This window comes from Oncorhynchus masou, chromosome 27, assembly GCF_036934945.1.
Source record: "Oncorhynchus masou masou isolate Uvic2021 chromosome 27, UVic_Omas_1.1, whole genome shotgun sequence".
In the NCBI taxonomy this organism is placed as follows: domain Eukaryota; kingdom Metazoa; phylum Chordata; class Actinopteri; order Salmoniformes; family Salmonidae; genus Oncorhynchus; species Oncorhynchus masou.
Window position 1 is genome coordinate 30661799 of NC_088238.1, and position 20434 is coordinate 30682232.

Consider the following 20434-nt stretch of genomic DNA (forward strand, 5'->3'; position numbering starts at 1 on the left):
TCTCTGTTCCTGCTACTTTCAGTGTCTGATTCTCGTTTGTGTTTTTCATGCCAGAAGCAAGCTGTCGTCTCGTTTGCTTCCACCTTGTCCTATCCTGTCGGAGTCTGCCTGGCAGGTGCATCCTGCATTATACTAACGTTCTTTTGTTCCATTGACAACGTTGGAAGAGGATTTATGCCATTCCTGTTTTTTCATTAAAGAACTCTGTTTTCTGTTAAAACCGCTTTTGGGTCTTCACTCATGTACATAACACCCTCATCCTTTTTGTGACACCAAATAGCTGTAGAAATTCTACACAGGGACACTCAAAGTCAATCATAAAGGAATCATTATTATCAGCGTGCTGGAGAAGTTCCAATCAACTCAATGCATCAAGTACACATGTCGATATATAGCACTCTTCTTTAGGGCAGTCCTGTTATCCCTTTTATACTAGATATAGACATGTTACATAGGCATAGGTCATAGGGTTGGTTCCGGCATGTCTGGCAGTCTCCTATCCTAACTTAAAAAACATATTCTGGGCATTCTGCCAGATGGTCCTAAGGAGGAGATTGTGTCACCCCCCTCATATCTTTACCAAGCACAGGCAGGAACCAAGGATTATTTATGACACTAAGACAAGATGAACATTTTCAAGGTTGTCTTTTCACAATATAAAAATGTCCATCACAGGAAGATGGAAGCTAGCGGTCCTCCGGCTACACCATGGTGCTACCCTACACCATGGTGCTACCCTACAGTGCTGTTGAGGTTACTAAAGACCTTCTTTGCAAAATAGTGTTTTAATCAGTTATTTGGTGACATTTTTTTATTTTACCTTTATTTAAGTAGGCAAGTCAGTTAAGAACAAATTCTTATTTTCAATGAAGGCCTAGGAACAGTGGGTTAACTGCCTGTTCAGGGGCAGAACGACAGATTTGTACCTTGTCAGCTCAGGGGTTTGAACTTGCAACCTTCTGGTTACTAGTCCAACGCTCTAACCACTCGGCTACCCTGTTGCCTGGTTATATTTTGTATAGTCTATTCTAAAAAGGATCACTTTTTAAATGTTTTACAATTAAAAACATTCTGAAATTCACGGAGAATGGTCCTCACCTTACTCCGAGGAGCCTCCACTGAATTGTACAGTATGTACAGTACTACTCAAGAGGAAAATATTGGTGCAGATGACTGACTTTATCAATGACAAACATATATGAATTCATATATGTCTACGGAACTCAATCATGAGGATCCCCGCCAATAAATAGAGAACAGAACACAATCAATTCATTTTTTATCCAAAGATTCACACATAAGTTGTAATTATTTAATTGTCCAACATGTGATATCAATATTATTTAATTAAATGCTAGTGCATTGAGGTAACCATATTATACTGATCGGAAAGCAGCTAGAGAAGGGAATAGATTCCCTCGTATAACAAAATCTTAAATCAAGGGCCTCCCGAGTGGTACAGTGGTCTGTAGTGAGGTGTCACTGCAGACCCGGGTTCGATCCCAGGCTGTCACAAGCGGGAGTCCCACAGGAAGGCGCACAATGGGCCCAGGTTAGGGGAGGGCTTTACTTGGCCAATTGCGCTCTAGCGACTCCTTGTGACTTCGGGTTGTTAGTTGAGCGGTGTTTCCCGAACTCGTTGGGGAGATGCAGCGATGAGACAAGATCGAAATTGGATATCACGAAATTGGGGAGAAAAAGGGGGTAAACTAAACAAAAAACAACAATTTAAATCATTAAATCAAACATTTCAAATTGACAGGATGGTGTTTTTAATATGTAGACATTGCAACAGATGTTAGTTTAAAATATCAGATATGTTCAGTTTTGGGAAACAATTTGGGACAACCAACATATAACAAAACAAAAATAGAATTCACAAGTATTATTTTCTAAACAGCATTCATACAAGACTACACCAGGATTGTAAAATTCCGGTCATCATGAAATCTTGGTTGGAGGATTCTGGATTCCGAGTGTATTCCTTCCTGATTCCCGGAATTTTCAAAATCGGGGTTTCTGGGAAAGTTACCAGAACTTAACACTATTCTACACACAAACAAACATTTGCTAAAAGCTGACATAACACCTGTCATACAACAAACAAGCAGTGTGGAAGATTCTGTATTGGTAGAAAATGGGAATTAGACAAAAAAATTATAATTATATCCCTATTTCTCCCTACCCTGCCCTCTCACTGTATTATGCAGTTGTTATATACACGTGAGAAGACAGTTTGGCCACATCCTTGTAAATATGAAGATTTACTGCAAATAATCTGCCAATATTTACCTTTGTCATAAAAAAATCAATGATTTCTGGAGGTAAGAACCAACCACAATGGTATCAAAATAGTCAAATCAAGCTCTACGGAAATTTTCCCCATAATTCAATATCAGCGACAAATGCCTTACTGTTCTCCAAAGCAAAGAAAAAATGTATGTGGAACAAATACTTGCACTTTTACACAAACAAAAGGTGCCACAAATAGAGAGATTTGACTCTGTGTGTGGGTCCAAAATGGCACCCTATTCAGTGCAATACTTTTGACTGGTAAAGGGAATAGGGTGCCATTTCATACAGAGTCGTGCAGTTCTGTAGACAGTGTTTTAGCAACATGATTAGCTGGCTTCTATATGGCGACTTGCTCATGTGTGGGTAGTGTCTCCTAAAGACCCAGGGGAAAACGTATTTAACAATAAAAAAACTAAATAAAAAAGGCCAACAACTTAAAAAGGTAGAGTATGTGTTCAGCAAATTCATTTGCATAAAGGAATTACAACGTTCCTTTAAAAAGGAAGAAACTGTCAGTACACACACACATATAAACATCCACTCAGGAACATTAAACATATACCTCTCAGTTCTAGAACCACACAAAGTTCGGGAACTTTCATGAACACAGTAGAAGCAATATCTCATTTCCTGTGATCAATGTATAGCGACACTTGGTCATATAAACACTGTAACGTAACCGCAGTTTAAATGATTTATATACCACGATAACCTTCCATCCATCACTAAAAGACAACGCTAACTAAGTAGATTATGAATGACTTTAAACAGCTCTGTACACACAACACAGGGTATAGTCAGTGTGAATGTGTTCCTTCTATCTCCATCTCTCTTTCGCTCTCATTTATCTCACTCAACTCCCTTAATCTTTATCACTTACTTGTTTCACTCACTCCACTTGCTCTCCCTCCCTCACTACTCTCTCTATCCCTTGGCCTTCACTCAGGTGTAGGATTGGACGTGTGTGTGTGTGTGTGTGTCTCCTCTCCAGTGGAGGACAGTGCTTCTGGGAGGGTGGGGTTTGAGGGAAGGGGGGCGTCATTAGCAGTGTGCCGCCTCCGGTGGGGTGATGGAGGTCAGGGGTTCAAGGGTCAGTGGCCCCTCAGTGGAGGAGCTCCTTGAGGTCACTGTCCGTTATCTTGGCATTGTCTCTGACGTCATCGAACGTGTACGTCTTGACAATCTTCCCATTCTGAAACACTGTGTGTAACAGGTCCTGGAGGGAGACGAGAGGGAAAAGAACAAATGACCGTCAGTGAAGTGTCTAATTGACTAACCTCAAAAAAAAAGGGTCACATTTGACAACCCCCAATAACTAAAACAACATTTATTCACAAAGGCTATTGGAATGCATTGATGTGGGAGTATGACATGTGGACTCAACTCACCACGCCGTACTCCTCCAGGTCTCCCTTGCCCTCCTCCAGAGTGACAAAGTCCCCGCTCGCTGTCCGGTGCAGAGACAGACGACCTTTCTTTGACCTTTTGTTCGGGTCCGCCACCGGGTCCTTGAACACATTCACCTGACACCAAATATTAAAACAGTTACACTTCTCCTTCCAGTGGAGGTAGGATGTGTGTCTGTGTTAAGAGTTCTGCACGGGCCAGTTTGTTTTGGAGATGCACCCGCCCTCGCCAGCCACGTCAATTCCGAGCCCCAACCGATACCCGTCACCAGGACAGATTTTCCTCCGCAACGGGACATATAATAATGTATTTCATTGTTTTTATGAGTAGTATAGGCCATTCGGCTGTTCCCCGTTCCTGTATTAATTGATTTGTCTGCAAGTCTATTCCGCATTTGGATAAAAAAAGGAAACTATGCAATGAATTAAGAACGATATCTTATTATTTTCACAATGTGATGCGGCACATTGTCAACTGATATCGCTTCGGGAAAAAAAAATATATATATATATATTCTAATTAGCCTTCTTACCCAATGAAAGCCTATAGCTGACATATATTCAATATTGTTTCGATAATCAAATAGTTGAATTGAAACTGAAATAAACACCTCCCAGAATCGAATAGGCTCCAGGCTGCAGAATTAGCATTCATTTATTTTGTCGGGTATACTCAGAACTTTTACCAGCCGCACAGGTTGAAAATGTAAATGACCTGCGTATGGTCTAAACGAACAAAAGCCTGAATTAAAATGGAACAATTAACTGAATTACAGTAAACAAATACCTGCTTGCACTTTTAGCAGGATGTGCATCCCCCTGACGGATTATTTTCATCCAACAAATGTAAAACGCCTGAAGTCTGCTAAACTGCATTGCCATGTGGATTTTACCTGGTGCTTTGGTCACGCACACCAGTGGTGGGTTTGGTGTTGAAATGAGAACGCATGAGCAGAAAAGAAACCCCATTGTAAAATATGGTGGTGGATCTCTAATGTTACAGGGCTATATTGCTTCCACTGGTCCTGGGGCCCTTGTTAAAAAGGTCAACGGCATCATGAACTACTAGGATGTTTTGCCAAAAACCTGGTTGCCTCTGCCAGGTGGGTGAAACTTGGCAGCAAGTGGCTCTTCCAGCAAAACAATAACCCCAAGCGCACAACAAAACCCTCAAAGGAATTGTTAATCAAGATTTTGCAATGGCCATCTCAGTCTCAGGACCCATTGAAAACCTGTGGTTTCAATTGAAATGGGGTCGTCCATAAGCGCAGACGAAGGATAAAAGATCTGGAAGGATTTGGTGTTTTATTAGGATCCTCATTAGCTGTTGCAAAAGCAGCAGCTACTCTTCCTGGGGTCCAACACAAAACATGAAACATAATACACAATGACATACAGAACATCATTAGACAAGAACAGCTCAAGGACAGAACGACATACATTTTTAAAAAGTCACACGTAGCCTACATATCAATGCATAAACACAAACTCTCTAGGTCCAATAGGGGAGAGGCGTTGTGCCGCAAGGTGTTGCTTTATCTGTTTTTGGAAACCAGGTCTGCTGTTAATTTGAGCAATATGAGATGGAAGGAAGTTCCATGCAATAAGGGCTCTATATAATACTGTATGTTTTCTTGAATTTGTTCTGGATTTGAGGACTATGAAAAGACCCCTGGTGGCATGTCTGGTGGGATAAATGTGTGTGTCAGAGCTGTGTGTAAATTGACTATGCAAACAATTTGGGATTTTCAACACACTAATGTTCTGTATAGAGGAATGGTCTAAGATCCCCCCCCCAATGTGTTCTCAGTGCCGCTATTCTCGCAAGGTGAGGTATTGAAAACAGGGTGTCAATCATTTTGACCCCTACCTTTGAGAAAAAAAACTATTACTAGTTAAACAAGATCTTTCTCTGAGCAATTGTATTAGCATAAAATAAATTTCCCTATTTTTCTAGCATACAATTTAGCTCAGTATTTGAATGATTGATTTTACAGTCATTTCTGGTAATCTTTATCAGAAGTGTCAATAATTTAAGACCCCACTGTAATATAGTATACAGTATCCATGTGTGTGATGGTGTGTGTGCATGCGTGTAATGCTCTGCTCACCCCCAGGCCGTTGGTGACCACGTAGCTGCATTTAAAGGAGCAGTTGAGCAGATCCCTGGTCAGTTTCTGCAGCAGAGCCCCTCCAGAGCCAAAGGCAATGTTCTCAATGCTCCACCGATGCTGCTTCATCCCCTCCACGATCTACACACACAGACACATGCACTGTTAATACTGACTGTGTGTGTGTGTGTGTCTGTGTGTCCATGTGTGTGTGTGTGTGTGCGTGTACCTCTTGCAGGGTGTTGATGTCCACTCCGTCCCCCTGTATAACTCTGATATAGGGCGGCAGAACTCTGTAGCCTTTGGAGTTCTCCGTAGGGATAAACTTCTTCCCCAGGATCTCAAGCACCTGAGTGGAGGAAGCACGTGTTTCTTTTTTTTTAAACAAGAACGCTAAAAATCTGTACGTGAGGCACATACAGCATCGACTGAGAGGGCTTCCATACGGATCAATCTCAACTACAGAAGCCCGGCCATAACTCAAAATATCACCCAGATCACGTAGCTCAGTTGGTAGCGCATGGAACTCGCAACGCAAGGATAGTGGGTTGGATTCCTGGGGAAGCCTGTACATAAAACCTCGTCGTGCATAACTATAAATGTGTCTGCTAAACGGCATGTGGGATTATTATTTTAGTTATATCAAATGGCAGATTTCCATGGACGTTGAATTCGTGTGCATCTTTCTCAATTTAGGATCTGCCCAATAATATTCAGTATTGCGTTAGTACTTTCTCAGAGGACCTGATTGGGACCTACCTTCAGTACGTTATACCCACAGGCTTCCCCAAGTCGGGCGGACGACGAGGGGCTTAAGGGGGTCGACTTAGGGTCGAGCTAGGCATAGTGTTACCTTCAGCACGGTATCGAGGGGGTTTCCTGAGTCGGGGCGGACCACCAGTGGGGCGTCAGCACTGCGCGACTCAATGAGGCTCCTCAGGTCTTCTCCCCAGATCTTCTCACAGGCGTTGTAGATGTCATAGCTGTCACTGACAATAGACACGGGCACGTTGGGGAACTGCCTCACGATGTGCTCAAAGGCATCTCGCTCGTGGTCCTTCCCCCACGCCGTGATGGTGCTGGAGAGAAAGAGGGAGAATACAAACGTTATCAGATTTACTGAAGACAGCTAAACACATCCCTCTCCCTATGAACTCTTCCACATGGAGCTGCAGTACCACCACTAGAGGGCATCCTTATCAACACGTTGCAGAAACTGGACTTCCAGGAGCTCATGTCAACAACAGTGAACTGTAGCTAGCTAGCTATGTCCTGTTAGTTTCTTTCTGAATCGAGCTGTGCATTACACTTGCCTCACTTACAATTTGATCTTTATTTAATGCTATCAAATCTATTAGCAAAGAAATGAGGGGCGTATCTCTAAATGCATTGCTATCTACCACCTTGGAGAACCCAGAGAGTGAAGGGGATGGTAGAGTACTGTGTGTATCATATGGAGAGGAATGTGACTGTGTCTCTGGAAGATGAAACTAAAACGGACCGTCGTGATTCCGTAACCACAGTGACCAGTCCAGGGCCTCTGGAACCGAACTCCCAGAAACCAACGGGGCAAATGGATGGTGCAGTGGAGAGGTGGTACTGCCAACTCAGCTAGAGATGTACTGTACATCTCCTGTGTGTGTGTACTGTTATCAATGGCCTATACAAGCATAGCAATTGATATTTGGATATCAAAGCCATCCCCTCCTGCTTGCTACCTGGGACCAAGAAAGAGATGTTAGTGTGTTAACTGTGAAGCCACTGTGTGTCCTGACGTTTTTACCTGTGCTCCGCGGCGGGCACAGAGAAGCCAGGCACAGGGTCTTTGGTGCCGTAGTACTTCTTAATCACGCCGATGCCTGCCACCGTGTCTGTGCCCTTAAAGTTCACCAGGTGGGCAGAGGCTCCGATACCTGCCGTCTGAAATGGGGGAGAGAGACGGTGAGTCAAATGTCACACACACACACACCTACAGTGCATTCAGAAAGTATTCAGACCCCTTGACTTTTCCCACTTTGTTACATTACAGCCTTATCAATAAATAAATAAATAAATATATATATATATATATACATTTACATTTAAGTCATTTAGCAGACGCTCTTATCCAGAGCGACTTACAAATTGGTATAATTTTCAACTCAATCTACACAAAATAACCCATAATGACAAAGCAAAAACAGGTTTAAAAAAACAGAAATATCACATTTACATAATTATTCAGACCATTTACTCAGTACTTCGTTGAAGCACCTTTGGCAGAGATTACAGCCTTGAGTCTTCTTGGGTATGTTGCTACAAGCTTGGCACACCTGGATTTGGGGAGTTTCTACCATTCTTCTCTGCAGATCCTCTCAAGCTCTGTCAGGTTGGATGGGGAGCATCGCTGCACAGCTATTTTCAGGTCTCTCCAAAGATGTTTGATCGGGTTCAAGTCTGGGCTCTGGCTGGGTCACTCAAGGACATTCAGAGACTTGTCCCGAAGCCACTCCTGCATTGTCTTGGCTGTGTGCCTAGGGTCGTCGTCCTGTTGAAAGGTACACCTTAGCCCAAGTCTGAGGTCCTGAGTGCTCTGGAGCAAGTTTTCATCAAGGATCTCGCTGTACTTTGCTGCGTTCATCTTTCCCTCGATCCTGACTAGACTCCCTGCCACTGAAAAAAAATCCCGACATGCTTTACCAGTACCATGCTTTACCAGGTTTCCTCCAGACGGGATTCTTGGCATTCAGGCCAAATCGTTCAATCTTGGTTTCATCAGACCAGTGAATCTTGTTTCTCATGGTCTGAGAGTCCTTTAGGAGCCCTTTGGCAAACTCCAAGCGGGCGGTCATGTGCCTTTTACTGAGGAGTGGCTTCCTTCTGGCCACGCTACCATAAAGGCCTGATTGGTGGAGTGCTGCAGAGAAGGTTGTCCTTCTGGAAGGTTTTCCCATTTCCCCAGATGAACTCTGGAGCTCTGTCAGAGTGACCATCGAGTTCTTGGTCAACTCCCTGAGCAAGGCCCTTCTCCCCCGATAACTCAGTTTGGCCAGGCGGCCAGCTCTAGGAAGAGTCTTGGTGGTTCCAAATGTATTCCATTTAAGAAGAATGTGTTCTTGGGGACTTTCAATACTGCAGAAATGTTTTGGTATCCTTCCCCAGATCTGTGCCTCAACACAATCCTGTCTCGGAGTATTACAGACAATTCTTTCGACCTCATGGCTTGGTTTTTGCTCTGACATGCACTGTCAACTGTGGGGCCTTATATAGACAGGTGTGTGCCTTTCAAAATCATGTCCAATCAATTGAATTTACCACAGTTGGACTCCAATCAAGTTGTAGAAACATCTCATGGATGATCAATGGAAACAGGATGCACCTGAGCTCAATTGAGAGTCTCATAGCAAAGGGTCTGAATACTAATGTAAATAAGGTATCTGTTTTTTTTAGTTTGTAAACATTTCTGAAAACCTGTTTTCGCTTTGTCGTTATGGGGTATTGTGTGTAGATTTTAGAACAAGTCTGTAACGTAACAGAATGTGGAAAAAGTCAAGGGGTCGGAATACTTCACGAATGCACTGGATATAACCCTCCCTCCCTTCCTCCCTCCACCCACACACACACACTTCCTCTACCTCTTGTGAGGAAACTCCCCTGTAGCCGAAGTCGTGCAGCTTGTACTCCAGCTTGTCCAGGTTGCCAGAGGTCTCCAGCAGGTACTTGGCCAGAATCTTCTTCTGCTCCCTGGAGTTGGTCGCCACGGTGATAGGGTACCAGACCTGGACAAGGATGGTCTGGAGGGGAGGAGGAAGAGGGAAGGGGGTTAGTAGATTGCCATGCTAGAATGGGCCCAAGTCTGGAGCTCTCGAAGCACAACTTTCTGTGCTTTCGAGGCGTCTCTCTCCATCAATCTTACCTCCCTCTCTGATCCCTCCATCCATCTCTCTCCCTGCCTCTCATTCATTTCTGATCTCACTCCCTCTCTCCTCAATCTTTCTTGAACTGTAGTGTGCCTGTCCATGAACCCAAAATATCCCTCTGATCCCACCACAGCCCCATCCACACCCTCCAGTCACCCCATCACAGTGTAGTGAGCTGGAACATGAACCCAAAACCAACCCTCTTGACAGACCCTTTATACTGCTATGTGGAAGGGGAAGTGGGCTGTTTGGGGGGCTACATCCACATTCCCTGGCAAAGGGACAGGGAGAGGTCATGTCAACACAGGGTTCGATGGGAGGATTCCTCACATGGCAAGCCCAGGACAGAGTTACTTAGCCGTGGCCCGCTGGCAGCTAGAGATGCCTGGGTCTTTGTCTCAGTCCAGTCATCGTTGAACGGGCGAGTCAATATTATCACGCCATGTCCGAGTGTGTGTTTAGTCATATTTCTCCCTCTAAGAGCTGTGTAGTGTGCATGTACGTGAGAGTGTGTGTATGCGTGTGTGTGTGTGTGCAGGGTCATGTGTGCGGTCCACATGGTCAGAAACACCTTGCAGAGTTACCAGAGTTCACACGCTACCACAAGATGTTGCCAGTCACAGCTCCAACAACTTCAACTCAATATGTGAAAATGATCATAAAAATCTAGAAACAAATGAATTATCTTTAAGGAACTGAAGTCATACAGGCCTACTATATGACAGGTTGTATGCATTGACGCTGACGCTGTGGTGATCTACAGCAGTAATGCCAGATGGAGACTGAGGAGGGCGCCATTGAGCACCGTAGTGTGGACGGGGATAACAGAGCCACACACTTCCAGAGCCAAACCATAATATACTGTTGAATAAAGCAGTCACCAACCTTTGAGTCAAAAAGCCGAGATCTACCGCTCAGAAAAACAACAAAAACATGACTTTAAAAAAAAAAAACGTACATCTGTGCACTATTAACTTACGAAGCACAGCTGAGCATAAATTTAAATAATTTGCTTTTTTATTTTACTGGACTGATGGTACCTGCATCAGATGGTCAGTTTCAGTGGCGGGAGGAAGCAGCAGAGGTTCCACCTCTCGCGGTCTCTACTCCCCTGAACTCCCTCCCTCCGGTGAGACTGACCAGTGAAAGGGGACACCGTCTTCCACCTGATGGCGAAACTCTAATCGCACCGCATTATTCAAGCACAAACCCAATGTTGTTCTTATGACCAGAGTTAGTGAAATAGCGTTCCATGATATTAAAATAGACATGATGAGCTGCCAATAATAAAAACACAGGCCTATCGATATACTTGGCTACTCATTCATTGCAGCTGCATTGCTGGTTGTAGCGTGTGTGGAAGCAAGGAGAAGAGCGTCAAATGTTTTGTAAAATTGTTGAATAAAAACTTAAAACATGAACTTACTCATAAAAACAGTATCTCTTTGCTGTATTCTTTGAGAGTCTCTCTCTCTGGACATGGTTTTAAAGCGTATGAAATGTGCAGTAGGCGCACTTGATTTAGCTCTCTCTTCAGACAAATTAAATAGTTCAAAATGGGAACACTTTACTAGCCCTTCTGAATCAAGTGCACCCACCACCAACAGAGCGCAAGGGCTTTATCGTTGGCTTTTCTACAGAAATGTTAGGCGATCGACCGGTTGGTGACCAGTGTTAATATGCTCACGTGACGGTGTCAGACCAGCGAGTCTATTCTCAGGGTTCTGGTCAAAGAAGTGCTCTATATAGGGAATAGGGTGCCCATTTGTGATGCAGAACCCATAGAAACCATCCTAGTCAGAGAAGCTAACTAGTAACACTCGAGGCTAGACAGACAGAGGCAGGATACGTGAGGAAGAGGTTTACAGATAGAGAGACTGATGGCTCTCATCATGTGAATTTTAAAAAGTGCAAAGTCACTGTGGCAATGTTGTGTGGTGTGCTCTAGGGGCAGGGCCTTGGTCAGTGAGGAGTGAAGTTAAATAAACATTACAATTTATTTTTAGATCAGGCACAATCTCAGACAGCCACACTGACTCTAAGGATTCATTTGGAACAGACAGGAAGGCCCCAATCCAGTCACATTGATGGAGAGACCTAACCTACCTGCTGCCCCCCACTGACACTCACCTCCACCCAGTTGGTGAGCCAGTAGCATTCTGGGTCGGTGCTCTCCACGGTGAAGAGGACGTTACCCCGTGGGATCACACTTCCCTCCGGCACCGCCTTGATCTCTATGGGTAGGTGGCCGTCATACTTCTGCAATATATACACACACACACACACACCAGCCATTGTAGTTAACACACAACATTCACCCTAAAGCCCACGGTCTGATCCATTTTCTTTATCATATTAGTAAAATAATAGTATGTTTCAAGTATCTTAAAATTCTATATGGGAAAAAAAAAATGGTGATAGGACCCTAATCAAATTAAAATGACCCTGATCAACACTAGCAACCCAGTGAGCAAAATTGATTGAAAGATGTATTTTCCACCAAAAATACATATTTTCAACATCTGGTACTCATAGGGAAGCCTTGCACACATGGTGTAAGCCTAATTGGGTACAAGGTCTACCATTAGGTAGTGATGTCAGAGTTCAGAGAAACATCTAATATGATCTCTATGGCCTCTCCCTCAGTCCTCTCGCTGTGAAGATCTGATCTGAAATCTGTTTGTGGGTGTGTGCTTTTACTATCCTCGTGGAGACCAGAAGTCCTCACAAGGATAGTAAAACAAGGAAAATTCAGACATAAAAAAAAAAACACACGTAAAAAGGCTATTTTATGCGAGGTTGGGGTTTGGGGCGGCAGGTAGCCTAGTGGTTAGAGCATTGGGCCAGTAACCAAAAGGTTGCTGGATCGAATCCCCGAGTTGACGAGGTAAACATCTGTCGTTCTGCCCCTGAACAAGGCAGTTAACCCACTGTTCCCCCGGTAGGCCGTCATTGTAAATAAGAATGTGTTCTTAACTGACTTGCCTAGTTAAATTAAAAATAAATTAGGGTTAGATGTAAGGGTTAAGGGTTAGGGATGAGCTCCAAAAGTATTGGGAGAGTGACACATTTTTGTAGCTTTGGCACTTTGGATTTGATACAATGAATTCACATCCCTTTTTGTACATAGTCCCCCTAAACAATTGTATTAAAGTAGTCAAAATGTTGTATTCGGTCCCATATTCCTAGCATGCAATGACTACATCAAGCTTGTGACTCAAAGCTTGAGTCACCTGTTTGTTTTGGTTGTGTTTCAGATCATTTTGGGCCCAATAGAAATGAATGGTAAATAATGTATTGTGTCATTTTGGAGTCACTTATTGTAAATAAGAATATTATATGTTTCTAAACACTTCTACATTAATGTGGATGCTACCATGATTACGGATAGTCCTGAATGAATCGTGAATAATGATGCGGTAACCATGGTAACATCCACATTAATGTAGAAGTGTTTAGAAACACATTCTATTCTTATTTACAATAAAAGTGGCTCCAAAATGACACAATGCATTATTTACATTACAATACATTATTTACATTATATTCATTTCTAATGAGCAAAATAAATAAATCAGAAACACAACCAAAACAAACAGCAAATGCATCCACCAAGGTTGTAGAGTCACAAGCTTGATGTCATCATTGCGTGCTAGAAATATGGGACCAAATACTAAACTTTTGACTACTTTAATACACATAAGTGAATTTGTCCCAATACTTTTTGTCCCCTAAAATAGGGGGACTATGAACAAAAAGTGATGCAATTTCTAAACGGTCCACCCGATATGACTGAAAATAGCCTCAAATTAAAGCTGATAGACGGCACTTTAATCTCAGAGTCATTGTATAATTTAAAATCCAAAGTGCTGGAGTAGAGAGGCGAACCTGTGCCAATTATTTTGGTGCTCACTGTAGTAAAAACAAACGTGAATGTGTACCTCCAGTATGTAGTTCCAGCCCTTCTCATTGAAGACGTCATCTTGGAAGTGTTCCCTGTACACCTCCTTCGCTTCCTGGATCTTCTCTGGAGTCACCACTTTCCCTGGAGGGAGGTTCAAATGGTTGAAGCATCAGTGAACAAGTGGTGTATAGGATAAAGAGAGAGATATGACAGTTTGTGAGAGCAAAAGAGTGAGAGAAGGGGGGTGGAAGCAACAGAGAAGCATTGGAATCCCAAACTCTAGTCCATCCACGTGCTATTAAATTAGGAGCTTCTCTCTCCCTCTTACAGAGCGGCTTTGTCCTGCTGCAGGACATCATGCTACAGGCTATGGACACACACACAATGTATACAGCTACACGCACGCAAAAACACATACCTCACAGCCCTTGTCACACACACACCATGTCACACACACACCATGTCACTCACACACCATGTCACTCACACACCATGTCACTCACACACCATGTCACACACACACACACACACACACACACACGATATGACCTCTTGTTGCAATAAAGTAATAAGGCTGGTATTTTCAAAAGGTTATTTGAATACAAATAAAAACTTAAAGTTTAGAAAATGTTATTCCAAGGTTACTTCTTGCGAGTAGAACTCTGTATCATTGTAGTGAATCAATGCTAGTAGCCCCAAGTTGCAGCTGCCCTTTGTGTTGCTGGGGCTCAAAGAGCAGATGTTCCTTTGTCTCCAGTCCACGCTAGTCCTGAAGCTCTCTACAGCACCTCTCCCTGCTTCGCCGTGAAATCACTTTGAGCTCCATTCTCTAATGCTGTGCGGAAGAACAAAACAACAGATCTAGGATCAGCTTAACCTTCTACAAAACGTTAACCTTCGGGCAGGCACCATTAGGGTATGGAGTGAGAAACTGACCTTAGATCAGCGTCTAGGCCAAGGCTGCCCAAGGTACAACATCTAGCTAAACCTCTCAGCTCCCTTTACAATAACTGATGGCCAGAGGAGGAGCTGTCGTCTAGCCCCTGTTCAAATACAGTGAAAATAAAAGACGGCCTCTTTCCCTACTTCCTACCGTGGAGTAAACCCTGACCGGACATTACTGGATAGTGAAATCCTAACAACTGACGTTCGATCGATCAAAAGAAAGGATTCCTTTAAACCGTATTGGAACGTGATCCTGGGGAGAATCTCAATGGCATTTCCTTGATTCCTTGCATCCTCTTTCCCCGAATCCTTCTCAAATTCCATCGTATAAAAGTAATCAAAAGATGAGTATTTGGTCCCATATCCCTAGCACACAATGATGACATCAAGCTTGCGACTCTACAACCTTGGATCCATTTGTTGTTTGTTTTGGTTGCGTTTCAGATTTTGTGCCCAATAGAAATTAACGGTAAATAATGTAGTGTCATTTTGGAGCCACATTTATTGTAAATGACACAATACAGTATATACCATTCATTTCTATTGGCCACAACATTATCTGAAACACAACCAAAACAAACAGCAAATGCATCCAACAAGGTTGTAAAGACACAAGCGTGATGTAATCATTGCGTGCTAGAAATATGGGACCAAATAATAAACTTTTGACTACTTTAATACACATAAGTGAATTTGTCCCAATACCTTTGGTCCCCTAAAATGGGAGGACTGTATACAAACAGTGCTGTAATTTCATTGTATCATTTCAAATCCAAAGTACCGGAGTACAGAGCCAACACAACAACAAATGCGTCACTATCCCAATACTTTTAGAGCTCATTGAATCCTTGTAGGGACCAAACAATTGATTCCCATTCAAAATCCTATTTTCCCTAACCCTTATCCGAAACTTAACTTCAAACCTAACCTTAATTGTAACCGTAACCTAGCCAAAAATAGCATTTTTTTTCTTGTCTGTGTGTTTGGTTTTACTATCCTTGTGAGGACCAGAAGTTTCCAGAAGGAGAATACAGGAAAATTCAGACAAACACACACACACTTCAGGTCAGATCTTGAAAGCGAGAGGACTGATCTATCATAAATTCCAAGTGAGGCAGAAAGGAAGGATTGCTTTTCAAAGTATTGGAAGGTGATCCTGAGGAGGGCCCTCTGAACTTCTCATTCAACGGGTTTTGAGGAGGCGTGGAGAGAGGACGCGAGGAATCAAGGAAATGCAACTGAGATTCTCCCCTGCTCAGTCTACATGCTACAGATCCTCCGATGCTGCCAGTCAATGCTGTAGAATTCACCTGAGCACCTATTCAATTATATGCTAGCCTTGATCACATGACAGTGATTCTCCTGCTGGCAGAGACAGGAAGGGTCACTCAGTTCACTCCAACTCTGCAGACTAGTAGCAAGGCCTGGTAGAGAATGTTAACTCATACAGGAGATATGTATATAGGCTTGGATGTCATATTTTGCATTATGAGGACATCAATACAATCCTTACCTTTTAAGTATTTGTTGGTGATGTACTGCAGGCCGTAGAAGACTGTTGTCTCATACTTGACTTTTCTGTTCTTGGTCGGGTCAGCTCTCTTCTCACGGCACTCGAAGTAGGAGTACACTTTACTGGTGTTGGGAGGGTACTGCTTGTAGTGTGTCACCTGGATCCAAGATGGAGGAGACAACATGGATAAAACACATCACAACTTCAGGCTATAAAGTGACAGTTAAAAGAGATTGAAAGGTACTTTGGTGAATAGTATTTTTTTTATTTTTTTTTAAACCTCCCGCTTTGGGCTGGATGTGCCCATGTGTGACATTTCCCCCCACGTGCGCCAGCCTAGCAATTCCAGTTCTAGCCAATTAACTTCTGCTAAGAAAAGGCCTGCCCAGCGTTGCTGCAGGGCGGGCCCAACGGCTCAGCGGACACAGCGGAGATAGAGAGCGAGCGCAACGACGTGGCGCACACGCAGCATCTGCAACTTCTGTGACGTGGTACGCATTTTCCGGGGACCACTTACGGCTTGTGAGCGAGCACCACTTTCAAAATGACTGGCTGAAATTATACAGGGGTTTGACCGTGCATCTTTAATAACAGTTTAAATAGCCTAACTACAGGATAAAATGTCACAGCTTCCGATTGTATAGCTAATGGCCCTCGGGTATCCTTCCTAGAAGTGATATAGATATGACATTCTCTTGGCAGTGTTTTACTATAATTTTCACAACCGGAGGTTGCTGGTCGCAGCGTCACAGGCTTTTCCTATGCAGCAACAGGAAGTTGTTGTGGCACAGGTTCGCACAGAGAAAGCAATTGGCTGTTTTTTCCTCATACCTCGAACGCCACGGAGACATAAGAAAGGTTATGCTGCCGTTTGTTCCCACATAAACACTCCGAAATGTGTCCCTTTACTGAGTGGAAGTTCTCGCACTCCACTCTAAGGTGCTAGATATCAGCCTGCTGGACCATGACAAGACTGCGTGACCAGGCCTGGTCCCTCTGTCTGTCCGCCTGTACCACACAGGACAGATGGACACTGGACAGATACAGGGATGATTGCTCCCATCCGCTATCCAATTATAGGAACACCTCCTCCCAAAGCCCTCAAAGTGTTGTCACCTGACAATTTACTAACGTGATCTTCATTAGTCATTTCGAATGCAATCCGCTGCCTGTTTCTGTTCCACACCCACACAGAGGTGTCTAGGGCTCGAAGCCTACTGAGCCGACTAGATATTACTGAAGTGATGGACTGATATGATGTATTCATGATCAAGTCAACTCCTTACAGAGTTAGGCTAGAGGAAGTACTAACGAAAATCTGTATCTCAAATGATCCACTACTGGTCACAGGTTGGCTCTGGTGAAATGTAGTGCATTCGTGTCATTTGGAGGGATACCAAGTGCTTTCTGCTATGTCATCCCCCCCGCCCCCCCAGCTCACTCTCTCTAGGTGCACCTGGGACACCCAGGTATGTGTAGAGAAGTGGAACAGAAAGAGAGGATGGGCACATTGGGGACGGTTTAAAAAAAAAAAGTGAGGGACAGAGACAGGCTGTGGAGCAGATGGAACAGTAAATAACGCAAACAGAGTAATGAGCAAATCTGCAGCCGATGCTTTTATTGATTAGCCACGACCTCTATGTACATATAATTACACTGGCCTCTCTACAGCGGCAATATCTGTCTGGCACAGTCCCGTATCCTTGCCTCTGGGCACTCACACATACGTCCATCTCTCTCTCACTTTCCGGGAATTCAGTCAACTGTAAAACTGTGTTACTTCTGACCCTCGCCCCGTCCTTCCTCTGGGCTGCACTGGCCTTACACATACAATGACATAACCTACGCAACAGGTCACTCGGCCGAGGTTATTAACCAATGCTGTCCCATCCTTCACTAGCACCCCCACAAGATCTCATGAACTAACCGGTAACCGAACCAATGACCCCCCCCCCCCCCAATGGGTTAGCCGATCCTAGAACTGTGCCTACATAGATCAGTGCTGGTCTGGGAATCAGTCCACCATGACCTCCGCTCTGACAGATGGATGGACTGATGGAGCCAACCAGATCAGTCTAAATGCACACACACACACGACAACAATAATCAACGGGATATGTTATTCTAAATTCTGAATTTAGGGCCACAGACAGCAGAGAGAAAGACTAAATAAAATATTTCCGTGAAGCACAATTGACCAAGATTAAAGCTAATGTTCAGAGCAGTTTGACTCCATTCTGTTCACAAATCTCAATTTGGGGGGGGGGGGGGTTTACCAGACCGGAGGTTGTGAAACAACAGTTTGCATAAGCTTTGCATGGCAAAGACAGAACATTCTGACGATCCAATATTCCTCCTTGGTTTTAGGACAGTGGTTCGGGACTTTAGGGCCTACTTTATTACCCCTTTATTAGCCTCCATCATGTTACGCTGTATAAGTCACAGTAGCCAGCGCCCTGCCTTTAGTCTCCCACCCGCTCTCTCTATATCCTAACAGGCCCTATAGTTCCATATGCCTACCAGTCACTGTATAGCACTGAGCCCAAAAGGACTGACGTGTGTTATGCCCCCTGACACACACACACCAGTCCAGAAAACAGCATCATCACAGCACTGACCAGGAGGGAGAATGATTGACAGTTGACACTGGCTCATCAAATATAATAGGATTAATGTGCTTTGTGCAGCCTTTATTTTTGTCCCTCTGGTAAAGAGGAAACATAGCAGTTCCACTATGTTTATATAATAGTGTGGTGCCACAATTGTATAAAATAAGACTACGCAATATTGTGTTGTGACCTGTGAGTGAGAGATTCAGCTGATATGACAGTTTGGATGACAGGACACGGGGCCACAAAGAAATTAATACATTTCTCGTAGTATTGTCATTGACAAAAGCAGTCAGTCATATCTATATAATTTTGCTTGCAGGGTATATAAGTGTACCAATCTGTACCTATACCTACCTACCTAGCAGACAGCTGATTTTTTCATTCAAATAAAATAACATGTAAAACCCAGTCAAAAACAGACCGAATCGTAGAGCATGCATCTCTCATGTATTGCAGTGAATGCACTCATCCCACCTCCGTCTTTGACAACATCGACAGTCAAAAAAGGATTGCACTAAGACCTGGAGCGTATCCAAAGGCTTACCAAAGTTTCGATTTTGTTTCAGGATCTGCCATTGCTTTTTATAAAGTAAGGAAATGGATAGTAGCACAATAGACGCTGGCCTGTTAGCTACGTCTCTTGCAAAAGCTAGCCTTCCCACGTTTTGGTTAAAAAAAATCACCCGCTCCATTCAATACTTGCCTGCGCTAGCTACCGCCTTTTCAATTAGCTGCTATAGCGTTCCCATTCGCAACACATATTTCGCCAATATATCCTCTGCTCATTCATTAGCTGTCTGCCTTGCAAGCGCAGCTAGCTGCGCAAAGGTGAGCATCTTCGGAGATTCGCTGGTGGCATTTCCGTCATTTATCCAGGATGAAAATAGGCTAAATTTGGTACTACCTTTTCTACCTGCCCCTCTCTCCTCCCCATTTGGCCTAACGATCTGACACAGACAGCCACCAAGGCACGCGTGATGGCCTTGGAGGATGCAACCACCTTGGCTGATAGAATTACACGCACACTGAACCTACGACTACGCAGACAAATCGCACTAACATACCGGTGTCGCCCACTCACCTTATAAGAATCCGTAGCTAACAATATGTTGAAATGAGGGTCTCTGTGCTCCATCTTCCCCTTGGTTTCAGTCAGTCGCGGGTGTCAGTATTATTACTCCGTGCCGGGGACTCAACCTAGCTCAGTCGCTGGGGAAGAGACCGTAAAGAGACGGAGGGGGCGGGCATAACGCGGACGGTAGGGAGGCGGGCCTCGCGTCACACAAGCGCGGACGATGACGTAGTGTAGGGTGGGCAAGGCCACAAAGCAGACTTATGGTTTGCTAAAATTCAGTGGTGAAAAAAAGTACGCACAAGTCATACTTGAGTGAAAGTAAAGATACCTTAACAGAAAGTTACTCAAGTAAAAGTGAAAGTCAACCAGTAAAATACTAATTGAGTAAAAGTCTAAAAGTATTTGGTTTTAAATATACTTAAGTATCAAAAGTTAATGCAATTGAAAAAATATATATTAGGCAAAGCAGAGGCACCATTTTTTTGTTTTTAAAATGTACGGATTGCCAGGGGCACACATTATTTACAAAATATTAATTTGTGTTTAGTGAGTCCGTCAGTACAGCGGCAGTAGGGATGACCAAGTGTTCTCTTGATAAGTGCGTAAATTTAACTATTTTCCTGTCCTGCTAAACATTCAAAATGTAACGAGTACTTTCTGTTGTCAGGGAAAAT

General features: G+C 43.6%; 1 protein-coding gene across 1 annotated transcript; it reads right to left on the reverse strand.

The window, feature by feature from the left end:
• Window positions 1-1755: 1755 nt before the first annotated feature.
• LOC135515983 (nicotinamide phosphoribosyltransferase) lies at window positions 1756-19914 on the reverse strand. Its single transcript, XM_064939897.1, has 11 exons — window positions 19767-19914; window positions 16074-16230; window positions 13653-13756; window positions 11842-11970; window positions 9427-9585; window positions 7596-7732; window positions 6666-6891; window positions 6042-6161; window positions 5813-5953; window positions 3684-3818; window positions 1756-3511 (listed from the first exon to the last, which is right to left on the reverse strand). Exons 1-11 carry the CDS (start codon window positions 19818-19820, stop codon window positions 3398-3400), a joined length of 1476 nt encoding a protein of 491 aa, XP_064795969.1. The 5' UTR covers window positions 19821-19914; the 3' UTR covers window positions 1756-3397.
• Window positions 19915-20434: the final 520 nt, after the last annotated feature.